The following is a 16,517-nucleotide window of genomic DNA, read 5'->3' as shown; positions in this document are numbered from 1 at the left end:
TAGAGATTTAACTATTGTTTTAGATGGATCATGGCAATGTAGAGGTCACAGATCTCTGAATGGAGTTGTGACAGCTACCAGTGGAGACAGTTGCTAAGTAATTGATGACGCTATTCTCTCAAAACATTGTGGATGTAAGGACAATACCAAGGACACACATAGTGACAGTTGTGAAGCAAATTGTCACAGCACGAGTGGAGCGATGGAAGTAGAGAGAGTGAACGCAATTTTTTCCAGATCACAGGAGTGGTATAATGTACGATACACTATCTAGGAGATAGTGATTCTAAGGGATATAAGAGCTGTAGAGGAGCTCAAACCTTATGGCGATGAAATTCACATTAAAAACAGGAGTGCATTGGACACGTGCAGAAGCGCATGGGGCTCGCTTGTGCAAACTAAAGCAGACATTAGGATCCCAGAAGCTTAGTGATGGTAAGGCCCTTGGAGGAATATGAAGATTGACAGATGAAGCAATTGATAGACTCCAGAGGTATTATGGGTGTGCAATTAGCTAAAATACAAGAAGCTTTGAGCACATGAGGAGAGCAGTATGAGTATTATTTTTTCATACTGCGTCAAACATGAGCACCCACAAATGCACCGTGCCCCACAGGTGACGACTCATGGTGTAAGTACCAATCAGGAAAGGAATATGTTCATAAAAACAGTTGCCAAGTGCTGTAATTGATTTAATTAAGTCCATACTCAGAGATTTATCGCAGCCAAGTTTATTGGAAAAGTGTTAACATGGGAAAACACAAAATCCAAAAGAAAGTGTAAATAATTTAATTTGGATTAGGATTCCCAAAGGAGTCTTTCTACAGATAAAAACATTGCATTTTGGAGTGTATGATGCAGTGGCAACATACAATGAAGGAAACATTATCAAATGTGATGTGCCGAAACTTTTACATTTCCAACCAGAGCGCAACACCATTTCCACAATGCGCCTAATTGATGGAGAAAGACTAAGAGGTGCCGGAAGAAGAGACAAAAGCCTACAACATGCAGCAAAAGGGACGAAAAGACCAGTGAAAAAGAAACTAACAATGGATGCTGATAATGCATCGTGTGGTGCAGGAATGTATTAAAAAAAACTTTGGAAGCCATTTCTCGTAATTTTAATGTTTTCATCGTTGAGGAATATTTTCTCAAAAATTGATTAAAGTATATCAATGAAACTTATACACAATATTGTTTACTTCTTTTCCGTCATTTTATAACAAATTGTAAAAAAAAAGTGTATAATTCAAGGGTTATAGAAGAGAAAGTGCAAAATTTTAGAGAAAAAATAAGCACCTGTTTAAAAATTTGTAAAACAAAATCCAATAAATATTTCTTAACATGGCATTATAACTTTTTAGAGAAATATTCACTGAACATGTAATCCAAATTTCAGAGCAATATGTTTAATGGTTTAAAAAAATATTCTTCCTATTTGCTTAATTTAACATTGAGGAGATGGATCGTTCCACCTCCCCTTAACACTGTTTTGAATGAATAAAGATACATTCATTATATTAGTAAAAACCTCTACCATACATCATTTGATCACTTATAAGGGACGTATATAAATAGCATAACGCCTCGTATCTTATTCTAGATGACAAAATATTTCACTATTAAGGAGGCATTACGAAGAGACGTAGTTTAAGAGAAATGAATTCGTTGTCTCTTCTGTATTTCATAGAATAATTAGTTACGTAACGCATTAGACGTCAATGTAACATGTCTAATAAAATCCCAGTGCATCCACTGCATCTTCAACAGTTATAGTCATATTTGGGTAGTGCTTTTGTGTACTAGTACAGTAACTTTGTAGGCAGGACTGCGGTATGTGCTAGTAAACATATACGGTAAATTTCAGACCAATACGGTACGGACACCCTTAAGTAATGCAGAATTTTATCAGATGTCACAAGAGATGGACCCACAAGTGAAAAAGGAGATGGTGAGTACTGTGTTGTCAGTAAGAGCAGAATGGGTCGGACAGGGACCGTCGAATTTTTTTTTTTTTTTTTTTGGGGGGGGGGGGCTTAGCAATAGCTGCAAAAAATCTCATGAAATCGGCGGAATGATTTAAAGTGCTACGTGTTCAGCCAACACAATAACTGTGCGCAGGGATTTAAAAAGAATGGGGTAGAGTGGTCGAGCAGTTCTTCATAAACCACACATTTCTGTAGCCAGTGTAAATAGCGATGGCACCGGAGTGTCGATGACTGGGAAGGAGTGACTCAGAGTGATGAATACCCTGTACCCTGTGGCAAGCCGATGGAAGGTTTAGATTTATCGAATGCCTGGAGAATGGTACCTGTGGTCATTTGCAGAGCTAACCTTGTGGTAAGGAGAAGATGTTCTGGCAGGTGACGTTTCTCGTGGTTAGTGTGTGGTCCGCGCACTGCTCTTAAGCAAACGCTACATCCGGAAGATTACTAACACTTTTTGCACTATTGTTTACTGCCTACAATAAAAGAAACGTCAGGAGCCAATGACTGTATCTGCTTGACAACGCACGCTGTCACAGAGCAGCATCTGTGAGGCTATGATTAGTGGGCGATAACTTCCGTGACACAGACTGGCCTGCCCGGAGTCCCAACTTGAACGAATGGAACATGTTTGGGATTAGTTTTAACGTCACTTCAGTCCAGACCCCAGAATCCAACAACACTACCTTCCGTGGTTTTGGCTCTTGAGGAACAATGAGCTGTCATTCCTCTACAAACATCCAGACACCTCATTGAAAGTGATCCAGCAGAGTTCAAGTTATGATAAAGGCGAATGTTGGACTTATGCCACATTAATTCTCATCAACAGGTGTCGGGATACTTGCAATCCGATAGTGTACGTTACTTTCTTACTACCAAATTAATGGCAAAGGCACAGATGCTCCCAATATAAATACGTCAGATTATTCGATGTTCGCAGGAATTGAAAGAAGACTACGAGAGAACGCAAAATTTCAAGTCGTGACATATTTTCAGTCTGGAGTTTTACCGATATTCTAGCGTATATGTACACCAAAGTGGTTTTTTCCTTTTTTTTCCTTCTTCTAAGATTTTCCTCTACATTGCGTAATACTGCACGTTGTTGAGTCGGTTATTGTGCGTATACAGGGATTCTGAAACTGTATTAATTATCCCGCCCTTGTGGGCGTTATTAGCTGTCAAAATAGGTTGCTGGTAATCCACGCTCTGTTCGAATGTTTGCCTTGCGAAGGTCACTTCGAAAATTACTCTTACTCCAGCATTCATCAAGTGGTGCAAGAAGAGGTGGGTGCGTTTTATGCTAACATGTGAAAGTTGTCCGTGAACAAGCCAAACCCATACCAACTGCAAATGTCGCAGCGAAAATACTGTAGGATAATCAAGGACGAAAAGAGATGTGCAGTGGTACTTACAGAGCTGCCTAGTCAACATACTACTCTCAAATTTTGTACTGTTTCGCAATAAATAGACGTAGTGAAAAATGGGGATGCGCAACTCATTACAAGTAAGCAACAGAGCTTTCCTGAATACTTGTGGGCTGCGATAACTTATAGTCAGAGCACTGCACCGTATCTACTCCCAGACAGCTCAGCTGGACCAACATACCGCGTTATTCTCTGAGCGGTCGCCAAATAATATCGCTAAAAGACGACGGAGCTCCAGCTCTTTTTGATGCAAATGTGCGGCACCAACCAGACGTCACATAGAAAATTTATGTCAAGTGTGCCGATATTTGTAATTGTGAGTGATACATTTTTTTTCTACTTTCCTTTCTTTGCCCTCTTTTCACTCTATACATACTGTGTGATTCAGGGCTGAGGGAGAAGGGTAAAAGTACAAATTTGAGATTAGGGGCTCTTGTCCGGAAACGACTGAGCCGAAATTCATAAGTGAAAATCGTTCTAATGCCTCTGATAGTGTGTCTCTTCTACTGCAAGCTCTTCGCTTTCCATACTTTAGGAGGAGACAGTAGGGGCAAAAACAAGAAGACCTGTCTAGTAGACATGCGCTCTAGATTGCGTACAAAAGCTAAGAGCACTTGTTTTCTTTGTTATTGTATAAGCGCTCATTGCTCTTGAGGCACGTATTTCAGAGCCAATGTTCACCAACCAATGTTTCGCTTGTTTTCGTCTACAGTACCTCTTAACATGAAATTGAAAGGAAAGAGCTTGCAGCAGAAGAGAACCACTAGCAGAGATACAGGGTGTTACAAAAAGGTACGGCCAAACTTTCAGGAAACATTCCTCACACACAAAGAAAGAAAATATGTTGTGTGGACGTGTGTCCGGAAACGCTTACTTTCCATGTTAGAGCTCATTTTATTACTTCTCTTCAAATCACATTAATCATGGAATGGAAACGCACAGCAACAGAACGTACCAGATTGACTTCTAACACTTTGTTACAGGAAATTTTCAATATGTCCTCCGTTAGCGAGTATGCATGCATCCACCCTCCGTCGCATGGAATCCCTGATGCGCTGATGCAGCCCTGGAGAATGGCGTATTGTATCACAGCCGTCCACAATACGAGCACGAAGAGTCTCAACATTTGGTACCGGGGTTGCGTAGACAAGAGCTTTCAAATGCCTCCATAAATGAAAGCGAAGAGGGTTGAAGCCAGGAGAGCGTGGAGGCCTTGGAATTGGTCCGCCCCTACCAATCCATCGGTCACCGAATCTGTTGTTGAGACGCGTACGAACACTTCGACTGAAATGTGCAGGAGTTCCATCGTGCATGAACCACATGTTGTGTCGTACTTGTAAAGGCACATGTTCTAGCAGCACAGGTAGAGTATCCCGTATGAAATGATGATAACGTGCTCCATTGAGCGTGGGTGGTAGAACATGGGGTCCAATCAAGACATCACCAACAATGCCTGCCCAAACGTTCACAGAAAATCTGTGTTGATGACGTGATTGCACAATTGCGTGCGGATTCTCGTCAGCTCACACATGTTGATTGTGAAAATTTACAATTTGATCACGTTGGAATAAAGCCTCATCAGTAAAGAGGATTGACACATTGTTGGATGAACCATTCGCAGGGGTGTACCCGTGGAGGCCAATCAGCTGCTGATAGTGCCTGCACACGCTGTACATGGTGCGGAAACAACTGGTTCTCCCGTAGCACTCTCCATACAATGACGTGGTCAACGTTACCTTGTACAGCAGCAACATCTCTGACGCTGACAGTAGGGTTATCGTCAACTGCACGAAGAATTGTCTCGTCCATTGCTGGTGTCCTCGTCGTTCTAGGTCTTCCCCAGTCGCGAGTCATAGGCTGGAATGTTCCGTGTTCCCTAAGACGCCGATCAATTGCTTCGAACGTCTTCCTGTCGGGACACCTTCGTTCTGGAAATCTGCCTCGATACAAACGTAACGCGCCACGGCTATTGCCCCGTGCTAATCCATACATCAAATGGGCATCTGCCAACTCCACATTTGTAAACATTGCACTGACTGCGAAACCTCGTTCGTGATGAACACTAACCTGTTGATGCTACGTACTGATGTGCTTGATGCTAGTACTGTAGAGCAATGAGTCGCATGTCAACACAAGCACCGAAGTCAACATTACCTTCCTTCAATTGGGCCAGCTGGCGGTGAATCGAGGAAGTACAGTACACACAGACGAATCTAAAATGAGCTCTAACATGGAAATTAAGCGTTTCCGGACACATGTCCACATAACACCTTTTCTTTACTTGTGTGTGAGGAATGTTTCCTGAAAGTTTGGCCGTACCTTTTTGTAACACCCTGTATAAGAATTGCTTTCGCTTATAACTTTCAACTCGGTACTCTCTCAGATCAAATCAATATATTTAGCCTTCTCCGTCAAACCTGAAAGTTTGTAACATCATCACGGAATCACCTTGTATGTCTTTGATGGTTTAGAATATTTTTTTGTTTTGTTATATAGCATGAAATGTAACTGCTGTACTTTGCGTTGCTAGACGAATGTCTTATTAACTGATTGTGCAAAAATTACAGCTGGATAGCACATTACGTAAAACGAAATGTAACATACACAAGCGCTATATGAGCCTCGAAGCGAGAGCGATATCGATAGCTGTAGCCAACTGGAGAGGGTCTGTCTGTGTACATTAGCCAATATACGCGGCTGTGTTGAGTAACATGGTAGCGCACACGTAAATTTACAGCCGTGCTCTCATATTTCTAAACAGTTTCAATTCGCCATTGACGTGAACGGTGTGGAAGAAATTGTGTCTGTTTGAATACTGCGAGTTTCGCAGTGTGTTCTGAATAGCAGTGTCACAATGCACATACAAGGGAAAAGTGATTGTCGTTATAAGAACCAAACTGTTTGCATCTAACCGAGTTACACAAACTAGAGTACTTTAATATTCCTATTTAGTTTGCAATTTTATGAACTGCTGTGCACATTAAAACATTAACCGATACATGGAAACATTTAAATTATTTAATATACGTGAAACTGGCTTGCCACATCGTTAATTCGTGAAAGTGGTACTTATGCTAAACAACTGACAGACTACAGCTTCTCGATCAGTGAGCTAGAGTGAATTTCACACCAATTCAAAAGTTTGTACTGAACAAAAGCACGGTAAGTCGTTAGGCGAGGCGTTTATAATCATCGCAACGAAGTCGCGAAAATCTACCGCGTGCGGCTGGCAGCACACAGCTGTGACTCCTGCAGAGTTGGTCCATGCGGACTCTCTCATTCGAGGTGATCGACGGTTCACAATCAAACACATCACCGGACAGCTGGATGCCTCTGTTGGCAGTGATGACGCACTCGTCAGCCAGTTGTGGCACCAAAGGTCTATATCTGCAGCGTTCCTCTCCGCCTAGCAGAAGAACATAAACAGCAACCAAGGACCATCTGTGCGGAACTACTTACTCTTTACGAGGCATCGTAACAATTTTTTTTATCGAACTTCGTCAGAGGCGATGAAACACGGATTCTACACTTCGAATAGGAAACGGGAAAGTAATCCATAGTGTGGTGTCACACCACCTCTCCTCCGAAGAAAAAATTCAAAGCCGCACCCACAGCCGGTAAAATCATGGCGACGACCTTCTGAGACTATGAAGAGGCTACTCTGTTTTATGTCCTCCCTCGTAGTGCAGCAGTGAACTTGAAGCGTATTGTGCTGGCTTCAGGAAATTTAAGAAACCAGCGTGTTGGTCAGCACAAAAATGCAAACGAACTTCTTCTCTTCCATGAAAACGCAAGACCTCACACAAGTCTGTGCGCCTGAGAGGAGCTCAAGAAACATCGTCTGACTCTTCTTCTTCATCCACCCTACAGGCCACATCTCCCACCAACTTCCACGAGTTTGGTCCAATGAAGGATGCTCTCCGCGGAAAGCAGTACGGATGTGGACGTTATTGACGCTGTAAGACATTGGCTCCCGCATCGACCAGTAGAGATATCCCAGTACAGTGGAATAAGGCCGTCGCATTGAATGGCATTACACTAGGTGACCAAAAGTATCGGAACACCCCCAAAAACATACGTTTTTCATATTAGGTGCATTGTGATGCCACCTACTGCCATGTACTCCATATCAGCGACCTCAATAGTCATTAGACATCGTGAGAGAACAGAATGGGGCGCCCCGCGGAACTCATGGACTTCGAACGTGGTCAGGTGGCTGGGTGTCACTCGTGCCATACGTCCTTACGCGAGATTTCCGTATTCCTAAACATCCCTAAGTCCAGTGGAAACGTGAAGGGACACGTACAGCACAAAAGCGTACAGGTCGACCTCGTCTGTTGACTGACAGACACCACCGACATGTGAACAGGGTTGTAATGTGTAATAGGCAGACATCTATCCAGACCATCACACAGGAATTCCAAACTGCGTCAGGATCCACTGCAAGTACTACGACGGTTAGGCGGGTGGTGAGAAAACTTGGATTTAATGGTAGAGAGGCTGCTCGTAAGCCACACATCACGCCGGTAAATGCCAAACGACGCCTCGCTTGGTGTAAGGAGCGTAGGCATTGGACGATTGAACAGTGGAAAAACGTTGTGTGGAGTGGCGAATCGCGGTACACAGTGTGGCGATCCGATGGCAGGGTGTGGATATACGTTTGTCCGGTTAACGTCATCTGCCAGCGTGTGTAGTGCCGACAGTAAAAATCGAAGGCGTTGGTGTTATGGTGTGGTCGTGTTTTTCATGGAGGAGACTTGCACCTGTTGTTGTTTTGCGCGGCACTATCACAGCACAGGCCTACATCGATGTTTTAAGCACCTTCTTGCTTCCCGCTGTTGAGAGCAATTCGAGGATGGCGACTGCGTCTTTCAACACGATTGAGCACCTGTTCATAATGCACAGCCTGTGGTTGAGTGGTTACACGACAATAACATTATTATAATGGACTGGCCTGCACAGACTCCTGACCTGAATTCTATAGAGCATCTTTTGGATGGTTTGGAACGCCGACTTCGTGCCAGGCCTCACCGACGATTGCAGAGAGGAAGAACTAATTCTGTATACATTTACACTCACCAATTTTCGATATCAATGGCGCAATTCCTCCTTCACTATTATTGGAATCGGCACCAAAACCGTTGTCTTCGTCGTCATCATGATCATGATCATGATCATCATCATAATCATCATTAAGAGAAATCATTACTTGTTCGTTTTCATTTATAATGCCGTCTAAAGTCTGTGCTTCTCTAATGCGCCGCTGTTCGGAGTATCATCAGTCCAGTATTTCTCAACTGATTCTCCAGCGTTGACCCAGGTTTCGTCTAGCCATGTGACTGAATGTATGTCCTTTCCTACAATATTGTGTAAGAAAATGGTACGAGCTGCAAAGACTTGAGCTTTTTCAAGTAACAGTTTTCGTCCATCTAATTTTTTAAAACCGAATATCATCTTAAGTATATGTCTTCTTAAGTGACGTTCCCCCCCCCCCCCCCCCCCTGAGAAAAGTTCACTTTCTTTTAAAGAAATTAGCAGCTTCGATATTGCGGAGTATTCTTTCCTTTTATAGTAGCCGTATACGTGCCGACGAATTGCATCGGATTGGAAATAATATCTGTAACAGGACGAGCTGCTTTTTTTTCTTTCCCGCAGTACTTAACAACACACTTTTCCCCACTGGGGCTTTCTTCCACACGGTTTACTTCACTGTTTTGTAATTCTTGAAGTAGTACCCCTTTACTTATAATTATTCTTTTACTTAGTCCTAGAGTTTTTGAGGTACGGTCTGAAACTTTATCGGCAGGAATCGAAGCATGCCCACCAGAAACAAATTCTTTTTATTGTTCGTAAAACTCACGCTTCCTCCGTAGCAATTCCAAAGCCTGACTATTTAATGGCACTCCACGGCGCAACGGACTGTCGCTTAGTGAACTTCATCGTTTTGGTGACATTGTTTAACAAACAAAAACTGTAGTTGAGGCGGTAACACAACACGACAGCAGGCGTTCACCCACTGACAGACAATGTTTACACGAAAGCCAGAAACGTAGTAGCGTCGACGCCGGAACCGGCTTTTGTTCGGTGCTGTTATTGGTTCAGAAGACGCGGTGCCTCACGTTCCTCACTTGTTTGTTAGTTATATTACCAACTGTATGGCGCTTGGGCAGTGACCTTGAAGTGGCGTGTTTCAGCGGGCCGGGTATAGTTTACCCTATCCTTAATGTAGGGTGCAGAGCAATGCAGATACACAGAGACTTTCAGAAGTCAAGACTACTATGTAGTGTTGCATAAAACCAAACGTCAGACAGAAGCAGCATAGCGTACGTAGGGACTAAACAAAAGGAAATGTATATGGGCGACACTGACACGGAATATGGTCATCTCTCCAGATGCGTCCTGCAGCACCAGCTTGTAGGATCCGTCCGTCAGTAGACCCTGCAGGTCTGTGAAAGGCATCCTCAGCTTGTGGGTGGCCAAGGAGGCGGTCAGGGCGCCGCAGTAGGCGGTGTACACCAACAGCGCAGACATCGAAGCCACCAGCAGAGATGCCCTCACGCTGTCGCGGGTCCTTGTGTCGCAGCCGTCGCCGCGACCTGCCGACGCAGTGAACGTAAGATTAGCCACATATGTAGGCAGTTTATTAAGAGGGCTATTGTTAATTGTCACATGATGAGGTGGTCTAATTCTGCCCTCCGGGTTTTCGTCCCGGTAGAGATGATGTATTTCGGAAGTAATTTTATACTACAACACGCTGTAACCTCCCAACAGAAAAATTATATAATAACCTCCCAACAGTAAAAAATATAATTATATAATTCACATTCAGTGTAACTGCCCAACAGATAAATTCCAACAGTAAAATAAAATACCTCCCAACAGAAAGTTCCGAAACCTCCCAACAGAAAAAAAATATAACTATAACATTGACATTTAGCGTAACCCCCCTATAACTGAATTCCGTAACCTACCAATAATACAATGTGACTAATCTCTCAATAAAAAATTGTGGCTCACTTATAACTTTTCAATAATTGGTAAATTTTGGACGTCAGCAGTGCTGCGTCATGGCCCTGAAAGATCATTCTGAATAAACTGAAAATTCTTACCTCAATAAGGTCGCCGGATAACGCATATATATCTGCTCCTATAAGAAATTTTTCTGGCACAGCGTAGTGCAATGCTGGCTGATAGATTTGTCATGTATATAAAGAAACAAATGATTTTTCTTTTCAGTAATCGGGACGACCAAGGATTGGAGAAATTAGTAAATTCTCTAAATAGAAATGAATGATTGTCTAAAGTTACTTTTTATGAGAAACATTATTATTAAAAGATTTTTTTGAAACATTTACAATGGACTTGATATAACAATAGTACATATTATGCTGTAACAAACTACATATGCTGTCGGCGCTTTTACCTTATACTACATCGCTTAGGCACCGCCATCGCTCCCCACGACCGGCCCAGCCAATTCGACACACACGACTGCTAGTAACGTCTTACTCCTACTACCACAAAGTTACTACTGCTGACAACTCTGCTCTCTGGTCTGAGATTCTCTTATAGCTTACATATGGCAGGCAGCGCGTGAGGAAACCATCGAAATTACATCTCCGCGAGTGCGCTAACAACCAATTCCTTAATTATGGACGTCTTACAACGCAGTGACTGCGGTAACTTAACTGGTGAGACACGACGGGAATATAGCGTTTTAGATGTACTGTTCTTTTGAACATTTACACACCCTCACTCGTTCTGCTATACTGAATGACCAAACTTTATTCGAAGCCACTGGATGTGACGTGTGCCGCCAGGTGCTAAGCGGGTGAGGTGTAATTTGCTCCATACAAGCCTCACGGAAAAGGGTTCAAAGTGGCGATGATCTGACCCATAGTAGGCCTTCGAATGTCCCGTATGGTTCGGTGAAGGCGACGTGACTACCTTTCGTCAAACACTTGCGGTTGTCCTGTGCGGCGGTTTACACTTACGAAAACATTCTTCACACCAAAATTGAAGGTACGCCCGACACTGTTGACCACGGAAACCTGAATTCTCGTGGAATGTCCGATATGCTACGACCCACGCATCTCCCACCGATTACAATCCCGTGTCCAAAGTTGGCGACCATGTTCACTACACACCTGCCCGTAACGGACAGCGTATGTTACGACCAAAGCCCGAAGTACTGCCATTTCGCACTTTGGCTAAGAGGAGCGGCCGAGGTCTCATCATTCAAAAGCAACGGTCTATATGCTATTATGGACGGCTATTTTGCACACTGACTGGAAATCTCCGACCAAAGTACGGTGTGGTGATGCTCCACTGTACGGCAGGCAGCAGTTCTTCTGCTTTCAGTTTTCAGTGTTCTAAACTCAAACAAGCGTAGTGCAGTCCACTGTTGTGTAAACTGCGACAAAGAGGTCCATGTAGTTTATGGAATAAGTAACGGAGCGGACAACGGGTATGCAAAGAAAATTACATGCAGAGTATGTCAAAATAAACAAGAAATCAGGAAACAGAGATCAGGAACTCATGGAAAATTGCAAACACAAGTTACAAAAATGCTTACAAATTACGATAAAAAACTCCCAGCAGTAAAATTTGGATGCAGTGTTGTCGTCCTTATACCAGATGCTGACAGCGGTCGTAGTGTTCCCAGAAACATACTTGCAATTGTGATGAACGTTTAGTGTGCTTTCTACAAGCTACGAACAGAGAATCGTGTTCTTAAGCAGCCGTATTCCAGAAGTGAGTTTTCCATTCTATCGGGAAAACTGCTCTGGCTGGAATCCATGTTTACAGAAGAAAAATCATCACGAACGATCTTTTCTTCGGTCACTGACCTGCGACCAAGGGTCTACTCGGTGCAGATTCGTTACTAAATTTGCAACAAATCGCTGCAAATGCAGAAATAAAAATTCCAATTTTCATAGAACTGTATATTATTGTACTAAGTGATGAGTAATGGTTATAAAATGGACTGATAAACTGAATGGATTGTATGAATTTCGAATCATACACACTTATCAAGTATCGAAACATATTTGCAATTCAAAATGTCGTAAAAGCTTATATTGTACTTTAAGAGATGACAGATTGTACCAAGTGAGATTGATAAAATGAACAACTAATTTAAAGTTTTGTAATCATAAGGACTTTTCAAATCGGATTAATTTTTCTTCCGACTTCGTGAAGTGGAAGGAAAAATACCTAAATTAAGAAAAAATCGGACATTGGCCGGTAAGTTTACAGCGACACACCATTTCATGGCTTGGCTGGCCACTTCCCGTTTCGGACACTTTCACACTTCGGCCGTAAACACACTCGTGTCGTATGCGGCTTCCAGCGGCAACATTGGGGCGTCCTAACACGACACATCTTTATATTCGACAAACTTACCCGTCATTTTTAGCCACTCAGTTTATTCAGGATATAGCATAAAACAGTCCGGATATTAAGGAATGCTTATACATAAATTAAGTCTCGATCGATAGACTGATACTATACACAAGTAATTGCAATTTTCTTGTCACTGAGAATATTGCAGGCGCAAACCACAGGACAGATTATCTTGCTGCGTCTTCTGAAACACGCATCACCTTTCAGTGGGTAAACTTAAGGTATACGTACGTAGCAGTAAGGAGAGCTTCCACGACATTCAGCTCAAAGTGGAGAAGTGTAGTCCGTCATAGTTAGACGAAGGGAACTGTATCGATGGAAGCATTAGTTAATTAGGAAAAAGACAAGCAGTTCGTAATCACAGCTCTGATTAGCGTCAAAGACATAATTGGAAACAGGTTACTGCAGTGTCTCAGGACAGTACATGCTGGTGAGTTAGTCGTGGATCCTCGTGGACGGTAGGAAGCGGGTTTTGGTGTCTTGCGAGACGAGGAGCGCGCGGATTATATTTTCTTCGGCCATAGAGATCGGCAGAGTTACATTTCACACGTAGTATTTCCTAGAGCTCCCAATTGTTTTGATGAGGTCTTTTAAAACAACCTTGTTCTGTTGTAACCTAAATGTGTAAAATATTTCGGAGATGGTCTTCAAAAGGGTTACAAAGCTAATAACTAGGTCTTGAAGGTTTTGGCCGAATTAAGATCTAAAGTGTATTGATTGTTACTGACCTTTTGAGACCTGGAGTCTTGAGATATTGTCCTGAAACTGTTTCTATTCTGAGATTCTGAACGCATTGCCAGGATGCAGTTCGGAGGTTATGTGGAAACAGCACTGTGTATAATTTCCAGTCAGTGGCTAGATCGAATGTCTGTCGGCGTGTAATAAGATAGTTACGGGGCTGAACCAATGGTGCAAGACCCGTGGTGAGGGACCACGACTAAGAAGTAATTCGAGGCTGACGACCAGCATCAAACAGAGTTTCTCAAATAGACGCAGTACGTGGTGAGTCATTCTAAGTCAGCCAACAAAATGTGTCCTCCTCGACCGACGGTAACGTTGTTATTCATAGGTCGCGTAACGAAACAGTGTATGTCGCTTGAACTGAATTAAGAACGTGGACTTTATTTTATAAGTCAACGAAAACGACGGTGATGGCTGTCATGAACCGACATCCCTATTCGTTTTACCACTCTAAATAATTAATAAATTTCATCTGTATTTTTACCCTCCTACTAGAGAAAGAGATTTGGCAAGTTCATCATTAAGAATTACAACTCCAGTTAGAACAAAATATGATACACAAAAAATATCTTTCTACCGCATCACCAGTTTTTTTTCTAATTGTTCTTGACGAACTGGCAGCCCTCGATGTTATTGACATAGCATCTCAAAAGCAGATTTATTGCACTGTTCGTGTTCATCTGAACACCGAAAGTCACCATACGGGGTGTTATGGAGGGACAACTATCAGGTCTTCCTTTCTGGTGATTGGTACGCGGGTACAACTATCGGTGAAACGCTCTTTGTCCCTTAATATCTCTGATATTTCAACCGTGATCATTTCGCGAGAGATATAAGGGACGAAAAATGTTTCCTCACTCTCTGTATCGTAACTGTATGACTCTGGATTCACTGTGGCGTTTCCCACTGGAGTTCGGTGAGCTCACGCTTACTAAAACAGCCTTTAAAGAAATGCTGCGCTCTTCATTGGAACTTTTGCACCTCCTCTATTAACACTATCTGGTGAGAGTCCCATACTGCCGATGAATGCTACAGAAATGGTCGAAATGAGCGCTTTTGTAAACTACCTCCTTCGTGGGTAACATTACTTTTGTGGGACTGTCCCAAAAGTCCTCAGTGAGGTGTATGGTTTTGCTAAAAATAGTTTCATGTGTTCGTCCATCTTAGATGGTCTTAGTAAGCCACCAGCAATCGTAACTTGAAAGTGAATGCTGTATATCCGGGGCCAATCATTAAAAATTTTTACTGTGCAAATGAAACTGCACACTGAAACTTCGTGGCAGATTTAAACTGTGCGCCCGACCGAGACTTTCTTTTCAGGGGTGCAAGGTTTCGCAGGAGAGCTTCTGTTAAGTTTGGAAGGTAGAAGACGAGGTACTGGCAGAAGTAAAGCTGTGAGGACCGGGCGTGAGTCGTGCTTCGGTAGCACATATGGACAGTCGTGTTCCGGCACTCGGCCAGTGCACATCGCGCGGTGACGGGCGGTAGCGCGGGCCAGTGTTTAGGTCGCAAGCAGTGCTGAGGTGGAGAGCTGAGCAGCGTGTGCGAGCGCTGTTAACGTTTGTTTCTGTACAACTGTTGTAACTAAGATGTCGACAGTTAACAGAGCGGACAGCGTTCAGTGTGTTTTCGATCGCGCTGCCTTGCGACCGATGGCGTTTGAAATTCATGAGTGGATCTTTGAGAATTCGATATTGCCTGAAGATATAGTCGACACGTTCCAGCTGGACTTTGTGCAGTACTCGTTATTTATCAAATTTATTTCCAGTGACACTTATGAGAAATTCGTTGAGGAGCATGTTGGTGTGAGACCATTCCGTCATAATGATGGCAGTATTAATAATGTCCAAATCGTGCCTTCGGGATACGGAGTGAGAACCATCAGGGTATTTAATGTGCCACCCGACTGCCCTAATGATCTGATTGCACGTTCTCTGTCACTGTACGGCGATGTTTTGTCAGTTACAAATGAAAAATGGTCGAGTGCATATCGCTACCAAGTTAACAGCGGGGTGCGAAGTGTACGTGTAGACTTGAAAAAGCATATACCTTCTGTGTTGCCATTCGCGGCTGTCGTGCACAGGTAACTTACATTGGACAACCCCCTACCTGTTCGATCTGCCATTCAACAGAACATCTGCGGATGAACTGTACACGTCGACGTCCATTTCAACTTCCACCGGAACGTCCTGCAGACGGTAGTGAAAAGCTTGTTCCACTATTGAGTGAGGTGGTCGCGGGGACTGTAGCACCACCCCGGCAGCCGGAACATGTTAGTGAGGCGGAGATGCCAGTTCAGGGGGAATGCAGTGCCACAGACATTCGCGGTAGGACGGACGTCGATTCGGCACCGTCATCCTCACCGGGGCAGTTACCGCTGGATACCAACGATGCGCCAGCCACCTCTGAAACTAAGCCGTGTGAGATACAGGAGCGGGTGCAGATCAGTTTGCCTGAACCACCCCTATCGGTAGAGACTGTAGCAGACACGAAGAAAGGCCGCCGAAGGAGAAGCAAAGGGAATAGTAGCAAAGAGGAAAAGTCGAATGATTTGAGACCCGTACACATGTCAGAAAGTGGCAGCGAGACTGAACCTCAATCTTCTTGCTCCGTGCGCTGTGAGGACACCGCGAGGCAAGAACGCATTCGTGAACAAACCAAACACCTGAAGGCACTACTGAGCGCTGAGAGGGAACAGAGCACCGTAACGGCTAAAAGGAAGAGCAGGCAGAGCAGCGAGCAGCTGCAGCAGCGCTCCCGCAGTAACTCGCTGACGTCAGTCGCAGCCCTGCATGGTGGCCAGGCGGATGCGACCACGTTGACAGACTCAACCGGCGGTGGCGGGCAGGGCGGCGCGCACCGCGCAGCACCCCGACAGCAATGAGCCGTGGTGGCAGCAGAACGAGGAGATGCAGCAGTAGCTGCTCTCGCGCATGACCATCGCGGTGCGACCTTCCCC

The 16,517-nt window shown here is 43.8% G+C and overlaps 1 protein-coding gene across 1 annotated transcript in view; it reads right to left on the bottom strand.

Moving 5' to 3' along the window:
* LOC126335731 (glutamate receptor 1-like) overlaps positions 1–16,517 on the bottom strand; it is a 73,111-nt gene that overhangs the window by 16,775 nt on the left and 39,819 nt on the right. The window contains exon 4 of the mRNA XM_049999187.1: positions 9,782–10,008. Coding sequence (XP_049855144.1) covers positions 9,782–10,008 — 227 coding nt within the window. The remainder of the gene's footprint in view (positions 1–9,781; positions 10,009–16,517) is intronic.

Source organism: Schistocerca gregaria, chromosome 2 (genome assembly GCF_023897955.1).
Source record: "Schistocerca gregaria isolate iqSchGreg1 chromosome 2, iqSchGreg1.2, whole genome shotgun sequence".
Lineage (NCBI taxonomy): Eukaryota > Metazoa > Arthropoda > Insecta > Orthoptera > Acrididae > Schistocerca > Schistocerca gregaria.
Note: the sequence above shows the minus strand (reverse complement) of the source record. Positions and strands in the feature narration are given on the sequence as shown.